Source organism: Mesoplodon densirostris, chromosome 11 (genome assembly GCF_025265405.1).
Source record: "Mesoplodon densirostris isolate mMesDen1 chromosome 11, mMesDen1 primary haplotype, whole genome shotgun sequence".
Taxonomy (NCBI): Eukaryota; Metazoa; Chordata; class Mammalia; order Artiodactyla; family Ziphiidae; genus Mesoplodon; species Mesoplodon densirostris.
Genome location: NC_082671.1, coordinates 5206738 through 5230547, shown reverse-complemented (window position 1 = coordinate 5230547; position 23810 = coordinate 5206738). Strand labels below are relative to the sequence as shown.

At 57.6% G+C, this 23810-nt stretch overlaps 1 protein-coding gene across 3 annotated transcripts in view; it reads right to left on the bottom strand.

Moving 5' to 3' along the window:
* The window catches only part of TSPAN9 (tetraspanin 9), a 180685-nt gene that overhangs the window by 82461 nt on the left and 74414 nt on the right, over positions 1-23810 (bottom strand). The window contains exon 1 of one of the 3 annotated variants that reach the window (XM_060112388.1): positions 23120-23400. The exons of 1 other annotated variant lie outside the window; for it this stretch is intronic. In XM_060112388.1, the coding sequence (XP_059968371.1) occupies positions 23120-23228 (109 nt within the window). In that variant the 5' untranslated portion in view covers positions 23229-23400. Of the gene's footprint in view, positions 1-2838; positions 2938-23119; positions 23401-23810 lie in introns of those variants that run through there. One more of the 3 variants, XM_060112390.1, reaches the window with a different exon arrangement.

Here is a 23810-nt window from a genome sequence, read left to right as displayed (position 1 = left end):
CAGACAGAATCCAAAAGCATAACAGGGAGCCTGATGAGAGGTCATGAGCAGAAGGACCTGAGTAAGGAGCAAAGGGGAGAGGGGTGGTCAGGGCAGTGCCACTGGACCGGTCGTCAGCAAAGGGGAGTCCCCCGGGAGATGGCCCTACATTATCGTACAGCGGGCTGGAAGAAGGAAGGGTGAGGGGCGAAGGTAGTTTGCAAGACAGGAACTGAGTCCCCGACAGGAAGCAGCTCGGGCAAGGCCGGCAGACCAGCCACGGGCAGGCGGTTTCAGTCAGAGCGTCGTCCTCCACTGCCACCATGACGAGCCCACTCATGCGTCACAGACAGCTCAGCGTGGGCGGGACACTGAGCAGGGGCACCGGGAGAGACAAAGGTGAGTGAGACATGGCCGTGGCCCCAAGGAGCTCGAGATGTAGCGAACAGACCAGCCTTCCACCCCACTCCAGACCATCCCTGGAGAAGCCCACAGCAGCATGACAGAGCGCACACGTGCCATGATGGGACGGCACGGAGCTGGAGTTTGGCCTCCCCTCGGAGAAGGGCTGGCTGGAGCGGGCGTGGCAGAGACAGGGGAGGCGGGAGAGCACGGCTAGGGGATCTTCGGGGGCCGTGAGGAGACGGGGCCTGGGGGGCCTCGAGTGACACTAGGAGTCTGAGCTTCATCCCGGGGCTTCCCAAGAAGTGGGGCACGTGACAGAATCGGGGCCCTAGTAAGCCAGGCCTGGCAGCGGGGTGGAGAGGCGAGGTCAGCTGCTGTGCTGCCCCAAGTCCTTAGACTTTGGGTGCAGAAGGAGCCACCAGAGAGAGAAGGTGATGGGAGACACCACCTCTCCCCCGTCATGGTCCTCATCTACTCGCCAGGCTCAGGAGAGCTGGAAGGTACAGACGGCCCTTGAGGGTCTCAGAGCATGTGAACAAGGCAGAGCTGCCTTCTTCTTTCCTTTTGTTTTCTTTAGACAACAAAAAAAAGTAAGCAGGTACAGAATTCCCAGAGGGGAGGAAGAGATGTGACTACGTGAAATCAACACGCAACATCTCTGCTGCCTGGCAGGTGGGGAGATGTTGCATGTTGCAGCTTCAGAGTAATGCCAAGCTCTTGGCCTCCCCCTGCGTCTCTCAGGCCTTTGGGCTCTCGCTAACCTGCACACAGGTGATGGGCCACACAGATCCCCTTCTGGTCCCACGCTGAGTATCTCTGTATCTGACAACATGTGTAGCTCGTGAGGCATCCTGAACCTCCGAGGCTCAGGCAGGGCGGCCCCACCAGAATTCAGGTAAGACAGAGGGGCACTCGCCATCCAGAGGGGCCACCATTACAGAAGGGAGCCTTATTCACCTCAGCTTAGTTTTTAAACTCCCAAATTGGGATCCTCTTCAGCAATGTAGAAAATGCTTTGATTGCTAAGCAAACCATTGACCGATGGTGCCAAAAGGGAACAAGGATGGACGATGGATGAATATAGATAAAAAAGACGTGGTGTATATATGATGGAACACGACTCAGCCACGAAATAGACAAAACCCTGCCATTAGTGACAACATGGATGGACCTCACGGGTTAAGTGAAATAAGTCAGACAGAGAAAGACAAATACCGTATGATTTCACTCATGTGTCAGATATTAAATACATAAACAAACCAAACCAAACCAAAACAAATACGTGGACACAGAGAACAGAGCAGTGGTCATCAGAGGGGGAGGGGGAGGGAGGCAGCTGTAGGGTGATGGCTGGAAACCACCCCCTTGGTGGTGAGCGTGCTGCAGAGTACACAAAAGTCAAGATACGATGTTGGACACGTGAAACCTATATGATGTTAGAGACCAAGGTCACCTCAATAAAGTTTAAAAAGAAAAAGGGCAGGGGGAGGAGGATGGAGCGGTGCCCAACAGGGGCCACACCCCAGGATGTTGGCATGAAGGTTCACTCTGCAGGGGGAGATGAGGAGGGTCTGGGGCAGGGGGCAGGGGTGGGCCTCCAGTTTGCCGTCACCAGACTTGGCCAGGATTCCCAAGGACGGTGATGATAGTAAAAGGGCTGGGGTAGAAAGGAACTAAAGGTCACTGTGTTTGTTACTTGCTTAGTTTCTGAGACCAGTAAGGAAAACAAACAAAGAACTGGGTTTGGCTGCAGTGGGAGGGGTGCCCTTAGAAGGAGGGATGTATTGCTCAGGACCTTCTACCGAGGGTGGCACCTCCTTCCCTGGGAAGAGGTTTGCCCCTCCTCCTTCAGGCCCCCAGATCTTCGTCCAGACAAATTAGTTTGTCCACCTGCCTCTGCTCTAGTCACTGGGCTTCTCAAAGGAGGCAGGGGCTGTGTCTTAACCATTTCCTCAGCCCCGGTGCCTGCCGCTGTGACCACCTCTTCTCACCCCTGAGTTCTTGTGGGTGCTTCACAACGGTCTCTTCTGGTTTTGTGGCTCCCCTCCCACCCCGTCTAAATTAAAGCCTAAATTCTCAGAGCTCCATTTCTCTTGCAGCACTTGTCCGTTTGGAAGCACATGCTTACTTGAGTGACAGTTGGCTGTCTGGCTCTCCTACCGGACCATAAACCCCAGGGCAGCAGGGGCTGAACCCAGGACAATGCGTGACCAGCAGCGGGACCAGAGGATGCTGGGTGAACAAGAGACGAGGAGCTCAAAGGACGGGGAGCACGGGGGCTGGGATGGCAGCACCACCCAAGAAGGGCTTCCTGGGTCGCCTGAGGGACAGGGACAAAGCCTCAGGACGCCAATTACCTCCACCTCCTCGACTACAGAAAAGGAAGCTTCTACTGGTTGCTTCTCTAAGGCCCCTTCCAGCCCTGAAATTCCCACCCAGGGAAATGGGACCTACCTTGTTTCTTGGGAGATGGCAGGACCGGTCAGGGCAGCAGAAGGAAGAGCATCCTGGTGGGAAAAGGCTGGGCGAAGCCAGAGGGAGACGAGTGCCCAGGACGTCTGGGGAGGACACGTCCACACACCCCGCCAAAATGAGGTCTCGCGGCAAGTGACTGGGAAGGGAGGCGGAGGTGAAGCAGAAATGACCCTGGACGCCAGGTGCTCTCCCACCCCCGCCCTTACCTGGCTAACCTCCCACCAGAACAGACCTCCCACGTCTGCCTCGCCCCCTGCCGTGGCACTTGCTGCTTCCTCTGCCTGGACCTCCCTCCCCACGCCCTGACTGCCAGCGTCCACAGCCGGACTCGGGCCTCTGCTTGGAGCACCAACGCACCTGAGTCCGTCCCACCATGGAGCTACCTTCTCACCAACGTCCTGGCCCCAGACCGTGAGCCCCTTCAGGGCAGGGGCTGCGTCCATCATCTTTGTATCCCAGCCCTTGGCTCAGAGCCAGTGCCCAGCACACAGGAGCTGTGAGATCACCACCGAACACACGCGTGCAGACAGCGGGCCTCGTGGGAGCCTCGAGCAAGGTGACAGCCACTCTTCAGGAGAATGGGCCTTGCCTTTGGGAGGGGAGTGAGGGCTGCCACGCCTCCTATTTGAGCAGGTTTACAGGATGCGGGGCGCAGGCTGGGGGCCCACCCAGGGAGCGGCCCTCCCTGGGCTCACAGGCCCTTTTTTCCAGGCAAGTCCCAAACGAGCCCCACCTTTCACCCCAAGCCCAATCAGCCTCCCTGTCAGATGCCCCAGAAGGGCCTGCTGTGTGCGGTGGGCACACACCACGCCATCCGCTCCCGGATGCCAGGAGCAATGAAGCACCGTGATGGACGCTCGCTTATCAGGGAGGGCAGGCGGCTTGCGGAGAACGAGATAAGGCCCGGCAGTGGGCCCAGGAAGTGTAATGAAGCCCGAAGGTCACTGTCATGCCCCAGTGGAATTTCCTGACCCAGCAAATCTAATGTTCCTCAGCCACTCCATGGAGGGCACTGACCGCCAGCTGGGACAACGCTCTCTGACACAGTGGCCAGCCTGTGCGAGCAGCCCATGCGGCTGGGACCCTCCCGCCGACTCAGGAGCCGCTGCCTCTTCCTGCCTCTTCACTGAGGCTGGAGCTACTGCAGGGAGAGCAGCAGGCACACAGCATTTGTAGATGCTCCAAAGAAGACAGGGAAGGAACAGTGGCCGGGACCCTGTCTGCTCTGAAGCCACGGGGGAGGGGAGGCTGCACGCGGCCCCCCCGCCCCCCAGCGGAAGGGAATGAGCGGCGTGGGGATGAGTGGTGGGCGCGTCTCTGTTGGGTAGAACGGGGCTGTCTGAGGACTCGGCGGTCTCAGTGCATGAGGCCATGAAGCACTGGCCACTCTGTAAAGTAAGGCTCCCTCCCCTGTGCCCACTCAGGCTGCCCCATGTCCAGGAGGCTGCCATTCAGGCTGCCTCCTACTGAGGGGCCTCAGAGGCGCATCTGGGCCACCCCAGACCTGAAGGTAGTCTGCTGTTGGTACCGAAACTCTTAGGAAGGTTCTTTCCACAGTCTCTCTCTGGTTGCTCTAGCAGAGGGTCGTTGCTGGTGGATCCCGCTCACACACGAGGGGGACCCAGCCTTGCGCAAAACCTCCCAGGATGCAGACGGCACACACAACCGTGAAAGCAGAGGCTCCTGCTGGCCCAGTTCTCCCTCCCGGGGTCCCTGCTTCCCGTCCCCTCCACCATTAACCTTGCCACCGGCTGCCACGTAACTATTCTCAGACAGAGCCCTGGGGGTGCCACGCTGCCCCTCTCGCCAACTGAAAACCTTCTCTCGCTCCCCAGGGATTTGACACAAGTACTCAAGCGTGGGGTTGTGACCTCCGGCACTGTGCTCTGTCAGTCCTGACCTGTGCCCTAGCTCCATGCACTGGACGCCCACTAACACCGCCCTCAGCCTTGCCGATGGGCGTGCATCTTGCCAGATCACCACCATTTGTCCTCGCCCTGGAGGCCCTCTCTAGGGTCACCGGCCAGCCTCGGTCCCCTCCTGAACCCTGGAGGGGCTCAGATGTCCAGCCTGGAGCTCAGAGAATGTGGCTGGGCTCCGCGAGGCCTGATGCATCTGGGTGACTGCGTGTCACTCATTCCCCGAGCTCCGGCCCCAGGGGGCGCCTCCATATCCCATTCAGGCTGGGCGCCAGGGCACACCTGCTCTCCCCCTCCCCCACACCGTTGCCAGAGGAAATGGCGGGACGACACAGCGGAATCAGGCCCTGACCACCGAGGCCGCCCCTCGTCGCCTCACCCAGCATCCCTCCATGGGTGCCCGCTCGTCCTAACGGCAGCACAGGGCACACGCTCAGACTGCAGGGAATCAGGCCCAGGCCCAGCTCTGACACTTGCCACCTGTGTGACCCGGACCAGAGACGCACAGCTCTCGGAGCAGCGTGCACGTTTTTTGAATGAATGAACGAAGGAGTGACCCTGTTTCCATTTCCTCGTCTGCAGAGTGGGGTTAGGGAGGACTCCGGGGGACAGAGAGGCACTGCTGGGAAAGGGCCTTACCAGGTGGGCCGTCCACACCCCAGAACCTTCCATCTACACACACACAACCCACACAACCAGCCAGCACATTCAAGGGCTCCATACGAAGATCAAGGACACAGATAGTCATTACCAGTCACTAAGACTCCCCAAGCACCCACTGTGGGCCGCCCTGGGCTCGCCGCTGTGGCTGTGACCGAGGAGCCCGCGTCCACCCAGGGGAAGAGCTGAAAACTGAAAAGGCAGCTCGAGCACGAGCCAGAGTGGGTGGCGTGAACCGAGGGCAGGGAGGCCTGGCCTATCCGGGAAGGCTTCTTGGAGGAAGTGGGAGCGTGCTGGGCTGTCACCCCCACTGGAGGCGGGTGGAGGAGGGGCCCCAGGCGCTGCACATCGATGCAAAGGCGTGATCACGGGGACTCAGCTGGTTCTAGGTGCGGTCCTCACCGCACGCGTGTGTGATACACAAGCAGGGAGGTCAGCCCAGTCACACACGAGGAGACTAGACCCGAAGAGCATAGGGCTCCTCTAAGCTGGTCAGTGGCAGGGCTGGGGCCCGTCACTCCAAACAGAGCCGTCTCCTTACGCCTAGTGGTTCTGCCCGGGCCTGGTGCTGGACCCTGCTCTTATGCACAGAGGCACAGAGCCGTCCCACACGCACAGAGGGAGCAAAGGGAAGGAAAGAGGTGGGGTGCGAGCGCCCTCAGGACCACGCATCCAGGAACAAGAGAGAAGCCCCCCGTCGCCGGCCCATGGACCTGCTTTGGAAGTCCCAGGGGACACGCCAGCACCACCCCACGTCACCCCCCAGCCAACACGTCCCCCGCATTCCGACCTCCTAGAGCCTGAACGCTGGTGTGGGTGCCAATGAAAGCAGGCAGAGGCCCCGCCCCCCGAAACCCCGGCCCAGGGAGAGTGCGGATGACAACCGGGGGTGGGCTGTCCACATTTATCAGCCAGCTCTCTGGGGAAAAGCCGTGACTCGTCGTGCTCGCCACTTTTCACAGTGCAAATACTCCCACCGTGGCCAGTTTCTAGCTCCTGATGGCAAATTTCCTGCTTCTTTACTAACAGGCTCTTGACCGCCAGCACGAGCAGCCTCCGGCCAACCACTGCAATGGCCCAGCTCCCTCGGTCCAGGAGAAACTCCAAGGCAAGGAGAAGAACCCAGCACCCTGCTCGTCCTCCCAGGAGAAGTCGCACGTTGGGGGTGGGGACCCCTGCCCCAGGCGTCTGCTCTGCCAGCACTCACTCCTTCACAGCTCCACCCAAAGCCACCTCCTCAAGGGCTGCCCCGCTGAACTCTGTACCTCCCCCAGGGCACCCAGTATCAGCCAGCTCCGCTCTCTGCACAGCACTTAACCGCAGCGTACGGTGTAATTTGCTTTTTTATTCATTGATGGTTTAGGATCTCTCGTCTTCACCAGAACTAAGCTTCATGAGGGCAGGGTTCTGGCTGTGTTTCCGCAGCCAAGGACAGCTCTACACGTGGTCAGTAGTCAGGAAATACTTGTTGAGTGAAGGAAGGCCCAGAGAAGGCTTCTGCCCAGCCCAACAGGAGGCAGCTGGGGAGGGAGGGGCCCAGTGGTCAGTGCCCGCCCGGCTGGGACTCCAGGTGCCCGTGACCTGGCACCACACCTCTGCGTCTCATTTTCTCTTCTCATTTAGGCTGTACGGGACCCTACGTGGCTAAAGGATGCCGGGTCTGAAGCCCTCTGACTCTACAGCAGGAGGCCCCAAGGTCAGGTTCGAGGCCTTCCCTTAAAAGGTCTTGGGAAAGACAAGCTCTTCGCGTCCCCTCTGCACCAGCCACACCTGAGCCCCCAGCCACACCGCCCCCTGTCCCCCAGCCCTGAGATCGGGAGAAACTCCCAAAGAGCACTGCCCACCCCTGGGTCAGAGCCACTGGCGCCCCAACTCCAGGCAGCTGCCCATCACGCCCCGCGGGCGCCCCACATGCAAAGCGGCCAGCTCACCCAGCTATTTTAAGCTCTGCGGGCCCAGCTGCAGCTCGTCACCACAGCGGGCTGGTGGCCCAGGGTGCAGGCAGGAGCAGCCAACTCACAGAGAAGCACCGACCTGGGGAGCTCCGAAGGGGCCGGTCATCCTTTGTGACCGCAGCCCTCCTAGGAGGGGCCGGAAACTCCCGTCCACGCCCTCAGATCCACCAGCCGTGGGAAAGTGAGTCAAGGGCTGCCCTGGGCACGCCCAGATTCCACTGCTGAATGTGACCCCTGAGTTTCCACATCAGAATGAGTCCTGGTCCCGCCCTGCCTACCCCTAGACATTCCAACCACGCTGGAGCTCCCACTGCACCCACCCTCCGGGGCCTGACAACTCGAGACAGGCCACGATGTGGACAGAAGACCTGGGAACGGCTCACTCACTGGGCCCCCAGCCTTTTCCCCTCTCGGTCTCCCCAGCGACTGTGCACAATGCTGGCTCACAGCTACGCTCCACAAACCCTTGTTGACCAAGTGGTTGTTTCTAAATGTGTTTGAACCACATGTGACGGAAGCGGTAGACGGACAACTCAGTGTCAAGGGCTGTCATCAGTATCAACACTACTACGTACATTTCTGCCGACCCCACTGGGCACCAGACCTGAGGACAGAGACCACAGAACCAAGGAATCAAGAGAGTTCAGTGACAAAACAGGGGCGCCCCAAGCTGCAGTCCTTTCCCGGAGGGCTGCCACCCCCAGCTCCGGGGGGACGGTTACACTGTGTTCTCCGGGAAGACGGTTCCCTGAAGTCGTGCGACGCGGACGCCCTGCTCCAACCCACCCTCCTCCGTAGGACCTCCAGCAACCAGGAGCTGCCTGGAGAAGCAACGCACAGAACAGAAACCCTGGGTGTGAGCTGTTCCCACCGTCAGCCTCCTGCCGCAGGACATCAGCAAGCCCAGGGCAGACAGGTCACACCTGCCTGAGGCTCCCAGCCACATGCCCCGGCTCTAATTGCTCCGTTTAAGCAACATCAGCACCCAGGGGAAGAGGGAAGGAGATCCAGAAGGTGCTGTAATTAGGGAGCTCCGCGACCTATCCCCTTGCTCCCCGTCTACCTCGAGAGGGAACCTGCCACCCACACCTTAAAGAAACAGACCCACCACCTGCATTAGGGGGAGGAAGCGGGAAATTCCTTGAATTTCCTTGTTGGAGGAAGATCCCAGAAGCTGAGGGTCTTCAGAGACCATTGAGTCCACTCTCCTCCCTTCCCCTCCCCCGGCTTCCATCATTCCAGACTCTGCTGAACATTTCTATTATAACTGTAAAAGCAATAACAGCAGCCTGCGTTTACAGAAGAAAAAAAAAAGGTACATTGTTGAAAGGGATTTCACACAAGTGACTGTCCTCAAAGTAGGTGCAGAGAGCATCGTACGGAAAATGAGATGACCTGCACCAAGGCCTTCACACTGCCATCCAGTCCCAGGCTCCCTCAGCGAGCTGCCCAGGCCCCGGCTTCGGAGGCCTCGGCTGGCGGGGACCAAAGTCAGAATTTCTGAAGCCAGAACTACGATGACCTCCTCTGTTACTGACCCCCCTGCCCGCCTTGAGAAAGTGGTTCACTGGATCCACTACCCAAGCAGCAACTCAAGTCCCACCACCTCTAGGAAATCTTCCAAAACCAGAGCATCTGGGGGGTGTGAGACCCGCCCCCCTGCCCTGTTTGGTGAGTCTCCTGAAGAGACATCTGCACACGATCACCAAAGTGGCGCTGAGACATTTCAGTCCGTAATCTGAAGTCACACCAGCTGGGGAGGCATCCTGGCCAAAATCTCCCCTCCAGCAGGGACAGATCTGCCAAAAGCACTCAGTCAGCCGGAGCCCATCCTCACAGACGTGCCTAATGCAGGGGGATGGGGGGGGGCACAGAACAATAGGATGAAGTCACTGCAGGGCTGCCCCTCCCCCTCGTGCTGTAGAGTCAACGCTACGGGTTCTGCCTTTGTTCACCCTCAGGCCCTCACCCCGACACAGCTGCACAGCACAGACACCTAGGGTCCCCTGCGCCCCCCTAGAGAGGGCTTTCGATCCGTCCTGCACCCACCCTGACCCTGAACCCAGCACCCTGTCCCAGCCTCGGGGAGGCCTGCGCGCCTGGCTCAGCTCTCTCCAGCTGCCCCGGTTCCAGGCTTCCGTTAGCCTCCCCGCTCCAGCCTGGGGGCTCCTCGGGCCTATGGCCCAGTGACAATCCCCCTTCTCACGGCCCCCCGCCTCGCCGCCCCCATCACGTGGGCTCGCTGACTCAGCCCGAGCAGCGCGTGGTCAGGTCACGTCTTGGCCAGCGGACTGTTGGCCTCGGGAGAGCAGGGCATAGTCGGATGCTCACCATGTCCCCTCAGCTTCCACCACGTCCCAGTCCCGAGCCAGGGACCCCACGAGCACTTAGCAAATGAAGGAACGATGTCTGGAAATCTGGCCCAGCTGGTTCTCCTGGTGGCATCTCGTGTCAACAGAAAAATGGGGAAGGAGAGGGAAGAAAAGCCCAGGGAGAGAGAGAAAAGGAAAGGAAAGGCAAGAGGGGAGCTCGCCTACAGGCCAAGACCAAGGCCATCGGCTGGCGGGGGTGGGGGGGCACAGGCCCGGGGAGCTTAGCAGGCCCTCGGACACTCCCTATCCCCCCAGGGCCCCGTCAGGAACCAGAACTGGCCAATTAGCAGCTTCCTCCTTCCATCGGCAGGGCATCTCCCAAGCAGAGAGCCTGTCTGACCTGGGTTATTAACGGAGCAATTAACTTCCCGAACCTGCGGCCTCGGGCCCACCTTTCAGAAAGGACGGCAGCGCCGGGGCCTGCAGGGGGCAGCGCAGAGCACCTGCCCCTCAAGATCCCACCGCCTTGTCCACCAGCCCCGCAGTGCCAGGAGCTCCAGCCTGCCTACGCCACATCACACACAGCCCCAAGACTTCACCGCCCGCAGGGCCTCCACGGCACGCACACGCGCGCACACGCACACGCACTGGCTGTGGTAACACCTCTCCACCAGCCAGGGTGCTGGCCGTGGCCTCCGTCTGGAGCCTGGGAGTCTGTGGGGTCCAGAAAGGAGCAGGGAAGAGCAGGCGCAAGGAAGCCCAGAAGGCAGGACTGCGGGGCGGGTTTGGGGGGGCAGAGCGGGCGGCAGGAAGGGTGGGGGGATCAGGAGACCCAGGCTTGAGTCCTGTCTCTCGGGGCCTGTGCGACTCTGGGCGAGCTGCTGAACGCCTTGAGGTGCCTGCAGTCTGCCTGTCTGCAAAATGGACCTAGAGCCTACCTCCCCCGAGGGCTTCCTGAGGATCCAGGGAGCCCAGGAAGAGTTACTCGCTTACCTCCAATCTCCTCCGCTCTGCAGAAACGCCCTGGGGAGACCCTGCACAGACAGCCTTCACCCGCTGCTTGAACGCTGTCAGCAGGCAGCTGTTCCCTAAGTGAGCCCTACCTGCCCACCTCTGACTTCTACCTGGGTGGCTTGGCCATGGAATCAGCCTGGTGACAGGAGCTCTGCCCTTTCACATGTCACTCGCTGCTCCATGAGTCATGAGTACAGTACGTGCACGGAGCCCGTGCGTGACGTACACACCGTGCCTGATTTAGTACCCAGCATGCGCTGCACTTAATAAAGAGTAGATGATATTTCTCTTCATTAGCATCATCATCGTTACCCTGGCTAAAAGAATTAGTTCTTCCCTCTGGAGCGGTAAAGCGGAGGCCGAATTCCTCTCCCAGGTGCCAGCCTGTCACACGTAGGGAGACAGTGTCAAGTCGCTCGAGCCTCTCTCTCCAAGCAACACACCCCCTTCTCAGCAGCCTGCAGGGCTTTGCCACCCGGCCCAACTCGTCTTCCTGCCCTCCCTGAAACGCAGTGCCCTGAACTGCTACGTCTGAGCCCCTGGCACGTAGTAGGGGCACAGAATCGTTTGGTGACCGAGCACTTGATGAATGAGCTGGACACTCTGCTCCATGGAATCTGAACATTGCAAGTGGCCACAGACTGGCTGGCTGTGGACGCTCCATCCCCACCAGTGCAGCCTGGCACCACCTCCCTTCACACTGTGACCATCAGAGACAGAGTCCTGAGCGGCACCGGGGCCTGCCCGCTGTCTCACCTCAAGCGCTTCAAACCAGAGCTCCCCGATCAAAATTCCTGCCTCTTCCACATCTAAGTAACCCAAGTAAGGACTTGGGCTACAGGGGCAACTGTAAACATCTGCCCACTATCTTTCATCTTGCTAGTTTTTCTCCATCCTTACAGACACTAGTGATTTAAAGCCCCAGTTCTAACATCCAGTATATTGGTAAATTCTCTCATCGTTCAGAAGATCACAGAATTTTTGCCCTAGAATGCACGTAAGAGATGGTCAAATTCAGTGCCTTCCGTATCCACATGAGGAAACTGAGGCCCAGAAAAGTGATGTAACTTGTCCGAGGACACCTTTAATTTTGTGGCAAAACTGAGATGTGAGCCCTGGATCCTTCCTCTCAGCCCACATCTCTAAGAGTGATGCACTCTGGAGTGCTTGCCTTGTGCCAGGATGTTAATATCTGTTTTCTCCAATCCTCATTACAACCCTGCAAGATAAACACTGCTTCCCCATTTGACGAATGAGAGAGCTCAGGCCCTGGACCACACAGACCAGGAGCGTGTGGCCAAAGAAGGAAGAGAGGCTGCTCCATCTTACTCCAGATGCGTCCCCCCCCGCCCCTGCCTCCCAAGGTCACTGAGCACCGGAGCATCTCCAGCCAGACGTCCAACAGAAACGCAAACCCACAGATCTAAATCTAAATTCGTTATCTTCTCTCTCCAACACCTACCTGTTCCTCCCTTGGTATTTTCTACTGTTAATAGCATCACCACCAATGTGGTCACTTAAACTAGAAACCGAGAGAGAGATTCCTCAGACTCTATTACTTTACCTCTTCACCCCACAGATGCAAGCCAGCTCCCAGGGCCTCGAACCCATCCGTCTTCCTCTCCTTCATCCCCTTGGCAACCTCATCCTCCTTCCAAAACCTACACGAGACTATTACCAACACCTCTGCCTGGTTTCTCTCTCCCCATCTCCATCTCCTGAGCACCTTTCACGTTTGTCCTCACAATCATCCTTCTAAAATAAGCTGATCTTACGTTGCCCCAACTTAAAAACTTGGCTGGTTCTATTCCAAATTTCTTTGAAGAGCAGACCAGCTCCTTCAGCACAACCTGGCAGACCTTCCACTTGAACTCCTATGCATCCTGCAAGACCCAACTCAAACCCCATCTGCTCCTTGTCTGGCCCCTGCCCTCCGACCTCTCTAAGTCAGTCATTCTGACTCAGCCTCCATGAGTGCCTCTGCTCTTCACTGTGTTTCCTCAGCAGGTCTCTCCCCTCTCTTTTGGAGGTGAGCTCCTTGAGGGCAGGAAGGTGGCATTTCTGAATCCCCAGCTCCAACTCACGGGTATGCTCATTTATTCATTTGCTAATTTACTCCACCTTGAAAACGCTCAATGAAAACGGCTGAGTAAACTAGCAAATTCATAAAGCAGGGCTCTGTTTATAATTTTATTTTAAAAAATAATCTTCTGTTAAATAAAAACCCGTGTCTTGAGTTAAGATCAAATTTATTTTAGAAACATGATGTTAAAATACTGACTGACAAGGGTCCTTGTAAAAATGCATGAAATTCAAGCTTCCTGGTGGTCAGGCACTTACTTTGGAGGCATCAGTGTCAATAAAGAGAAGAAAAATCCAATTTTGAGAAATAAAGAATCTGAGCTATAACAGGTATAATAGATGTGTGACTAGGACCCAAATGAATTAATTTGCTAATTGTTTCCATTTGCTGTCATCTGTAGGAACTCCCAGATTAGCGCTTTTCATACTGCGGGTGGGTCATTTCTCATTAGTGGGTTATAAAATCAGTTTAGTGGGTCAGGAAGAGTATTTTTAAAAAATTAAAACAAAACAGAAAATACCAGAATGTATCTCACACAGCAGTTTTGCAGAACATTTTTTTCAGGGTTAGCATGCACATATAAACACACACACACACACACGCACATAATGAGTCACAAAGTTTGAGAAACACAGCCCTGGGTCTTTCAAGGTGACATGCGTGGCCCACGAGAGTCTCAGAACATGGGCCAGCTGCCCATGAGAATACGTACTTTCTAGGCACAAAATTCAGAGCGAATTACTTTCTGCAGGGGGCCACCCCAACTGCGGGAAGTACACTTGGATTCACCCTCCAAGATGGAAATGTGCTTTAAAAGGATGCCAATAAGTTACATGTACCGTGAGAAGACAGAGCAAGTCTTATCCTAGGGAAAATGCATCCCTGAGTCATGGGATCCAGCAACATCATCTGCTGGACAGAACCCTGGCTGGGAAAGTGGATGCAGGATGCTGGCCTGCAAAACGGGAGATCAGTGCCCACGTCACAGTGAAGCAAAACCTCAAACGGACCATGGATAATATGGACTCTTTATTCACGTATTCGTCTCTTGATTGCTGAAACAAATCAAAGTTGGTTTAAAAAATGCATGAAGTTATTAGCTCATCACAAAACTATACCTTCCTAACCCATTAAACTAGAGAAAACCAATTCTGAACTGAGCCAATATTTTATCCGCTACAAAATCTACTCAGCTGTCTGCCTCATGTGGCTGAAGGAAACACCACCTCCCGCTGGTTCCCCCAAACAGAGGGAAAACATTGGCCCTCGTGCATCCGAAGGCTCTTTGCTGAGGACAGTGGGCTAGAGTCTTGTTTCACTTAAGGCAGGATGCGAGGAATGGTCTTGAAACACAAGGGGAAGCCTCCAGAAGAGAGCTGTTAAGGACAGGGACAGGTGACCGGAGCAGGTGCTCGCCACGACCCCGGGCAGGCTGAACCCCACCCCACCTGGAGCCCGGCTGGGCCGCGTCGTGTCGGGCATGTAATGCAATGCACCCGGCATGGGAGCAGCCCAGTCCCTTCCTTCCTAGATGACTTTGGGAGGTGCCTTCCTGTCTGCGGCATCCCTGGTTCCAGGATGAGGAGCGATGGTGACCATGGCGTTGCCACCAACAATGGGCCCTCCCCCTGGGCCCCACGGCCTATTTCCAGCCCCCAATGGTTCCTGTCTAATGCCAACATCAACTGAGGAATCCAGGGCATCCCGGGCCCAGCATTGTTCAAATCACACATTCCTCTGCTTAAAAAGCTACTGAATAACTCTCATTCCTCCACCTCCCAGGAGAAACCACATCAGAGGACAAGCAACCAGATCCCTGTGTGTGATGGGAACAAAGGGGGACGGTCACAGGGTGTCCCCTGCCCGTCAGCTCCCCGGCAGAGGGCGCAGACCTGCCCAGAATGCTCACCTGCCCCTTCCAACAGAGCACCTGCCACAGAGCCCCTGCCCATGGAGCCCCTGCCACGGAGCCCCAGACCACAAAGCCCCTTCCCTGGAGCCCCTGCCATGGAGCCCCTTCCCACAGAGCCCCTGCCACAGAGCCCCTTCCCACGGAGCCCATGCCACGGAGCCCCTGCCTCGGAGCCCCAGACCACAGAGCCCCTGTCATGGAGCCCCTGCCACGGAGCCCCAGACCACAGAGCCCCTGTCACGGAGCCCCTGCCTCGGAGCCCCTGACCTCGGAGCCCCTGACCACGGAGCCCCTGACCTCGGAGCCCCTGACCACAGAGCCCCTGACCTCGGAGCCCCTGACCTCGGAGCCCCTGACCACGGAGCCCCTGCCTGCGGGCCTAACCCACCTCCAGTCACAGCAGCCAAGAGCAGCTGTGAGCAGCCTGGGCCCCACCTGTCTCCTCGGTCCGCACACGCTGCCTTTGAAGTGGCCGTGTCTCTATACCACCTATCTCCCTGGCTCTTTGTGAAAACTGCAACGAAACCCTCGGTGAGGGGAAGAAGATTGCTGATTTTTACCGAAAGCCTAACTCTCAGGCACTGGGTTTAGCACTTGGGTGAGAAACCTCCCGATCCCTATGGGTCACCAGATGGAGATGGAAATGCAAATGGAGGGAAAAGACCACAAGAAATATTACGCTGAGCACTGCAGGGAGGGAAGAGGAAGGGAAACGGGCAGAAACAAAGAACAACGCAGTCTGCCGCGGGGAGGGGATGACACTGCCCTGCGACCTGGGGCACGAGGTGAAGACCCCGCTGCCTTAACCCGCTCACAGAGGTCAAGCACGACGCGAGACTTGCTTGCGGCCCACGAGGAGCCCGCCATCTGACGGGAGGCCAGGCAGCGGGCCAGACCCCTTCCCAGGGCAGAGCTCGCAGAGCCCCACAGCCCAGGCAGCACCCGCACCATCCTTCCCACCAACCACGTAACCAACCGGGGAGGTGGGCTCTGTGTGAAGAACTTCTGCCATGAGGAATTTCACAACTTTGTTTCTTGGCTGCACGAAAAGTCACGGAAATACAAATTAAAACAGCCAACCTATCGCTGTTCACCCCCCAGGTTAGTAAAATGTATGCATCCGGTTAAGCAAGGCCGTCCAGTGCTGGCCGGAGTGGGGTGCACCTCCTCGGTCCCTCCCAGCCTCGCCTGCCCCTCCTCCCCAGGGCCCTCTCTGGGAGGCGGCCGGGCATCCTCCTAACGCTCAGACCCGCTCATTTCACCCACCTGCTGAAGCACTTCAATGGCTCCGATTTTAAGGCGTGTTTGAAGAACAGCCCTGGTGGGTACCTTGGGGCAGACTGGACAGGACTCAGCAGGACCTAAAACACGCACAGTTCATGGTCAAGTAGGGGAGGGTGGGCCGGGGTGTGATGAAAAGATGGGACCTGGGGTACATTTTCCTTGGGATTTTCCCTGACAGTGAGCTGACACCCTCTCGCCTGTGACCAGGCCCCAGAAAGGGGTCCAAGTCACTGGATGAAAAGGAAGGAAGCCCTAGTGGTGGTGAAGCTGTTTAGTCAACGGCTTCGTCTCCTTTTAACTAACTTTTCAATTGTGACCAGGCCAAGGGACAAAATACTTTAGTCAATCAGCAGACACTGACAGAGCATCCTCTGACCGGTGGGAGGCTAGCAGGGAGAAGTGCAGCGCTACCCGGTTGGGGCTGTCCACTGGCCACGCTTACACGCACGCCCTCCCTTGGCCATGCTCGGCTTTCTCCATCAAGCCCGCCTCCCCGATCCCAGGCAAAACCAGACCTTCTCTTCTGCACTCAGAGCCCTGGACTAAAGCTCGCTCTGCCTGCCACTCTGCGAGTCTCAGTGCTCAGACGGGGAGGAGGGGCAGTGGGGAGGGTTCCTGTCCATCCTGGGATCCCAGAACCTAGCACAGCGCCTGGCCCCTAACAGGGAAAAATGAGCGAACGAATGCATGAATGACCCATCGAACAGACGCACGCCCGGCAGAGGACGTCCACAGAGGTGGGGTAGACAGATCCCAAGCCCTGGGAGGGCGGGGCGGGGCTAGGCAGCGGGTGCTCCAAGCAGGCAAGGAGCAGGCACGGGGGCAAGCAGAGTGCTGGGTGTCAGCGTGGGTCTGGTTAAGATGCAGTGTGCAGAGCCCCAGAAATCAATGCTCATTTTTAAAACACTGCTGCCTGGAGCCACCCTCCCTGCCTGATTCCAGGCTCGGTGTTAAGTATCTTTCTATTTATAAAGCGACTCGCCGGAGGAGCGGTGCAATGCCAGTCCCACAGCGGCCACAGGGTGGGGCAACCTGGGCCGAAGGAGAAACTGAGGCCTAAGAACAAGACGCCGGGAACGCCCTGCGGGTTCCAGCCGGAGAGAGGCTCCCGCGACCCCGAGCCCCTCACCAGCTGGAAGGCGTTGCCCTTCCCTGGGGCCTCCACGACCACTGCCAGGTAAGCCGGGCCTTCCACAGTAAGTTCTCTGAGCGCTGGGGACAGAGCCCAAGGGGACGTGAGCACGGGAGCCTGGCTTCCTGGGTCCAGGCTGCTGAGCTCCCTGCACCCCATCACACACCTTCCCCGGGGCGGCCATGCTGCAGCTCAAGGGGCGGCCTCCTGGTTCCTTGTCCGTCTCTTGGGTCCCGACACCTCCAGGGGCCTGGACACCCGATGCCTGCATGCTCGAGGCCAAGGAGGAGCGCCCGATGCCTCCCACGCCGCCCTCGGGGCGTCTCCCGCCCACTCCCGGCTTCAGGCTGAGGACTGTCCTGCTCCCCAGGTCCCAGCGCCTGGCTCCTAAGTCCCTCAGGACCAGCACATCACAGAGGACACACTCCACTCGGCAGGGTGCACCCACAGAGCCCTCGAGAAGTCAGAGGCTGGTGCCACACTGCACATCACACGGGGCACAAAGCTTCGAGCAAGCAGGGCCTTGTGAGCACTCCTGGCCGCCTGCTCAGCAAATAAGGAAGGAAAGATGAGGGGCCGGGCAGGGGGACGCTCGAGACCCGGCAGCGTGTGCACCCCCAAATCAGGAGGCTCCTGAGGTCCCGCTCAGGTTAACAACACGGCCGAACAGCACTGTGCGCTGAGCCTGTCACCAGGCACCTGGGGAAGGCCCTTGTCCAGCCACGCAAGACACACGTGCTACGTCTCTAACACAAAATTAGGGAGGTTAGAACTGGAAGGCGACCTAGAAATCACTCAGGTGTGTGCCCTCTTTACACCGGAAAAAAAACGAGCTTCCAGAGGGAAGAATGAATGAATCCAGAGTCATCCAGCAAGGCAGTAACAGAAGCAACACAAACCCCAAGGCTCTTGACTCCATGGTCAGGCCTCTCCGCCAGGGGCACCTGGGCCGACCCAGCGGTGAGTCGCACCTGCTGGCCTAGCAGAGGCGGAGGAAGGGCATCCCCGTCCCAGGGGGGAGCGGACGGCACAGGCAAGACTCAGAGGCTGGACAAATGTGACGGGATCACATCGGGACAAGAAGAGCAGGAGGGCACGTGTGTGCAGCCTGTGAGAGCCTCGAGGGCAGGGCTGCAGCCCCACTCAGGGCCCGGAAGGCCACACAGAGCCTGGGTCTGCCCCCAGGATGACCGGCGACCACTGCAGTGAATCCACCCAGGCACGCTGCACATTCCCCCGGCGGCAGGCACAGACACCCAGGCCCGCGGGCACGGCCGCTCCGGAGCTCGGCGAAGACGGCTTGAGGGGGGCTGGATAGGAAGCTACTCTGAGGTTCAGGCAGGAGACCCTGAGCATCTGCACTGGGACCCTGAGCATCTGCACTGGGACACAGAATGTGGATGCAGGGGTCGGGAGGAAAACTGAGAAAGACTCCCAAACGCCTAGCAGGGGAGGTGGGGTGGGCGGGGCCGCCCTGCGGGAGACTCCCCTCTCCGCTGAATAGATTCCCCTGCCTCTGGTTAGTCACCTCTGGCGCCTACATGCCTATGCCTACGGCAGCTCTGTGCTCCCCACGGCCTCAATCAATACCTGCAGGCAGACGTTGATTACAAGGCAAGCACGACTCCAAAGATGATGAAATCCAGGCTAAGTGACAGCGCTGACGGATCTAGTGCCAGAGAGGGTCACACAAAGGGGCCCAGCCCACCACCCAGCCCATCACCCAGCTCACTCTTCATGTGTCCCGTCGATGGCTCCTGACCAGGAGCGGGCACCAGGAGCACCCCAGCAGGAGCCCAGGAAGGTCAGAGGAAACACCCAAGGCTAGCCCCCTGCGATGCTGACTGTGCGCTAGGGCGGGACTCACGAGCTGCTTTTAAATTCCCAGATGACCCAGACGCCTGCTCCAGACTAAGAACCACCAATCATTAACACGCTCGTTTTAGAGATAAGCAGGCCTGCAGAGCTGAGCAGTGGTGCACGGCTTTGAATAGAGAGCGGCCATGGTCCCATCTGTGCTGGCTCCCCAGGGCCACCCGCAGAGTTGGGCAGGAAGGCAGAGCTGTGGCACCTGCATCCCAGGACCAGTCTGCATCCCTCCTTCCACAGCAGTGTGCTGAGAGCAGGTGGGGATGGCGGAGCTGTGACGGATGGGTCCTGCTTTGCCGGCTGCTGCCAGAGGGCCAGGGAGGAAGAGGAGAAATGAAAAGCAGCCCAGAGATATTTTCCCTGTGATTTGTGTGGGCCAAGATGTTCTGAAGCAATACTTATTCAGAGGCTTTGTCCCACTTTCATTTATTATCCAGCTTAGCCTGAGTTATCACAACCAGGACGGACCTGTAAACTAGCTACCTGACACCATCGGGACCGTGAAGAGTATTTTAAAATCTCAAGGAACAGCTTCCACTCTCCATGGTTTAAAGGAATAGATGCACTCCTTACCCTCTGGGGACTGTGGCCATTCTCGAAGCAGACACAGGAGCCCCATCCCTCGGCCACCGCTCCAAGCACTGCACCATCCACGCCCCTCCACATCCCAACAACCAGCACAGACCACCCTCTGTCACTGCCCCTTGTCCAGCCCGGAAGGCACACCTTCTAAAAGCCCAGATCATTTCCGGGGTTGAATTTTAATCATCTGTCAACAGCAATTCATTAAAACATTTGCCAGTAAAGGAATGGAAAATGGGGGCTTCCCTGGTGGCGCAGTGGTTGGGAATCCTCCTGCCAATTCAGGGGACACGGGTTCGAGCCCTGGTCTGGGAAGATCCCACATGCCGTGGAGCAACTAAGCCTGTGCGCCACAGCTACTGAGCCTGCGCTCTGGAGCCCACAAGCCACAACTACTGAAGCCCGCGCACCTGGAGTCCATGCTCCGCGGCAGCAGAGGCCACCGCAATGAGAAACCCATGCACCCGCTTGCCACAACTAGAGAAAGCCCGCATGCAGCGGCAAAGACCCAATGCAGCCAAAAATAAATAAATAATAAATAAAAATTTTTTTAAAAAAGGAATGAAAAATGAATTTATTGGGGCTTCCCTGGTGGCGCAGTGGTTGAGAGTCTGCCTGCCGATGCAGGGGACACGGGTTCGTACCCTGATCCGGGAGGATCCCACAGGCCGCAGAGCGGCTGGGTCCATGAGCCATGGCCGCTGAGCCTACACGTCCGGAGCCTGTGCTCCGCAACGGGAGAGGCCACAACAGTGAGAGGCCCGCGTACCGCAAAAAAAATAATAATAATAATAAAAAAATAAAATAAAAATGAATTTATTGAGCATCTTCTATTACACACTAGGGCTGTGTTGGGCAAAGGGGCTGGGGTATAAGACCAGGTCCTCAATCATCTTACCTACCAGATCTACCATACAGAACACAGGGCCAGATAACTAACCATTCAGGAAAGATAGGCATCTGCCAGGGGGAGGGGACAGGACAGCAGGGCGGCCAGAATGTCCAGGGCAAGGGACCCTCGGGGGTTGGCGCTGGCATCAAGGAAAACATGACAAGAGGGTGGACAGTAATTTCCAAACTGACAGCAGTTTCTAAAGATCACAGGTTAGTCATGCAATCTGGTAACTAGGTTTATGGCATTGCACAAAACCAGAAAGAAAAAAAGACCAAAAAATCCCTGCCCTCATATGGCTTATATTCTGATTTGAGGGCCAGGGGGTGACAAAGAAAGACAATTAAGAAAGAACTAAAAAATACGTGTCTGATAAGCTAAGTAGAAAATAAAGAGGGATGGGGGAGACCATGAATATATGGGGTGCGGAGTGGGCAGCTGTTTTAAATAATGATCAGGGAAGGTCTGCGTGGTACCTTTGAGCAAGGGCAGCGGTAGGGAGACACCCTGGGAAGTTTTATCAAAATCCAAGCAAGAGATGATGGACGTTGGCTCAGATCAGGGCCGTAGCAGTGGAGGGAGTAAGGAAAGCTGGATCCTGGTGCTGTAAGGAGGAAATAGGGTAGGGAAGCCAAGGGGGCTGTCAACACATTAAGATGTCTATCAGTCACCTAAGCAGAGAGGCGAACCCACAAGTTGACGAGCCGGAGAACTTTAGAAACAGGAGACACTTCACAGAGGACAATCCGGGAGTCCTCGCCCAACAGGTAGTGGCGTGCTGGTGGCCCAGGAAGCCTCCCCTGCAGCCCCCCCAGCAGGGGCCGTGGCCATGCTGTCCCTCTGCTCTGCTCTGGGGTCCATGTGAGCAGCCCCAGCACTGCTGCTCGGCTCACTGGGGAGGCCTGGTCTCTGCACCCGCCTCATTCTACAGGTGAGCTACTCAGAGGCTGTCAGAGCCAAGCGATGGGACCGAGGCCACCCCCGCTGGCAGCAGAGGCCGCCTGGGTGAGCCCTGCTCTATGCCGCCCAGATCCACAAACTAGATTTTGTTTCCAGGTATGTGATTTTGATGACGAGGGAAAGATCTCTGCTTCTAGAAGGTTTCTCATAAAGTTGCTTGTGAATTCTGATTTCTTTCCTACGAACATACATTACATGCAAAATCCACGCTCCCTGGTATGTGGAGGCGAACTGGACACAGACAGGCAGGTCTGACACAAGAATATAGGTTATTGGTATGAAATTGGCACAATGGCAAAGTCTGTCTCCACAGAAAGGAAGGGAAGTACTGAGCCCTGGCCTGGACCGATGTGCATGTGTCAAAAGGCTCTGGAATATTCTCAGCAAATGCCACAAACGAGATGGATGGGAGAGAAATTCAGATTTAAGTAACATTTATTGAGCACCTTCTATTTCCAGGCTGTTCTATGGCTTCACTCAATCCTCACAGCGACCCTATAAGACAGGTATGATGATTCCCAGATGAAGGAAGCGGAACGTAGACAGGTAAGGGACACGCTCAAGGTCACAGCAGCCAGAAAATGACAGACAGGGGATTCGGGACACCTCGCCCCCCCCAAGACACTCTCCTAAATCAGAGCCCTCCCACTGCTACACAGCTTCCCAAAAGGAGGGCACAAGGGCCCCCCCGCGCAGGTGCAAGGGGACGGCTCCGTCTGACTCGGGGAACCAGAGTCTGGGTCCCTGCATTCTTCCCTCCTCCACCCCCAGGTGGCACCTTCCAGGACCATCACTTCTGCCACCGTCTTCTTCCGTCCTCCAAATACTGCTCAAAGCTGCCCCTTTGTCAAGGGCTCCAGGCTCACCGCCGTGCTCCAGCCCCTCCAATGAGCTCGGGGACTTGGGAGGACCTCACAAACACCCGGCTCTGAACTGCATGACCTCGGCCCGAGGATCCACAGCCCTTCCAGCTGCAACTGCTCACGACCCCATCGATACCTAGGTACCTACGGCCTAAGTGTAACGACAACAGCACTTGTTATCAACAGCGATGTCACAGGACTTCTGCACTGCACTTCTCCCGGGCTGTCACATGGCTAACACATATGGTCCGTCTCACGACCCTGGGTGGTAGGAGGGCAGGCATGCATATCATCATTTGACGTGTGCGGAAACTAAAACGTAGGGGCCAGGGGACCTTTCCAAGGACACCAAACTAATTAATATCTGAACCAGATCTAGAAATCAGAGTGCTCATTTCGAGGCCAGAGGTCTTTCGGCCAGACCCTACGCACTCCCTCTCTCTGCCCCGACGCCCTGGAGCTGAGTCCTCCCCGTGCCTCCACCATGTCCTCAGAGAGCACCAGGGCCAATAAGCCTTCCCGACAGCCCATCCCAAACCCCCAGAACAGAGGGAGCGCCTTCTGCTCCCTACGGGGAGGGCAGAGTGCTTTACAGAGAGAAGGCAGCGCGGGTGAAGGGCCTGCGCCCCTGTCCGATGCTCCAACGGGCATGAGACCCATGAGTGGGTGACAGGGCAGCCAGGGTCCGCTGACTAGCCTCCGTGGAGAGTACTGTCAGGGGGTCTGGGATGAGGAGAGAAAGACGGAAGATGCAGGTACCCACCCCTCGTGTTCCTGGCTCCATTTAATGCCACATGAGATCACCCCCTTGAATTTCTCCTACCTTCCTCCTGAGTCAGGTCCAAACCTGAGCTCATACATCCGCATGCCAGTCCAGTGCCAGCAAGAGAGGGGGCGGGCGGGTGGCCACGTACCACCTCCCATCCAGTCATTTGCTCCTCGGGTGCTGTGCTGATGGCGGGGGCGGTGGGGGGAGGTTGCCTTGGCTTCCCGAGGGACGGGGGGCCTGGGAGGGGAGCTGAGATTCACCAAATCCTCCCCACCCACACCCTGTTCTTCCGCGATCCCTCCAACCTCTCTGGAGACATCTGCCCGTAGAGAGACGGGATGCACGCGTCATGAGTGAGTAATAATGCTTCCCAGGCGGAAAGAGACCGGGAGGCAGGGGGATGGGCGGGGGTGGGGAAGAGGCAGGAAGTGAGTACACGCCTCTGGCAGGACCCCCCCCCCAGTCCTCGTTACTCTCACACCCGGTCCCGCAGGCGTTACCAGTGTCCACGCACCCTGCTCTTCATGCTACACGCTGGGCAGCTTCGGGGGGGGGGTCGGGGGTTTGCCCACCCAGCGCCCCCGAGCACTTGGCGCCCCCAGAGCACCTGGCGCGCATGCACTGGGGACGCACACGTGCTGCCCCCCCTCTTGGTTTCGAAGTGAAGGGGGCATAAAGAAGAGGGGCCAGAGAGGCAAGTTCACGAAGGCCTTACTGACCAGAAGGTTTGAAGCACGGGGAAGGA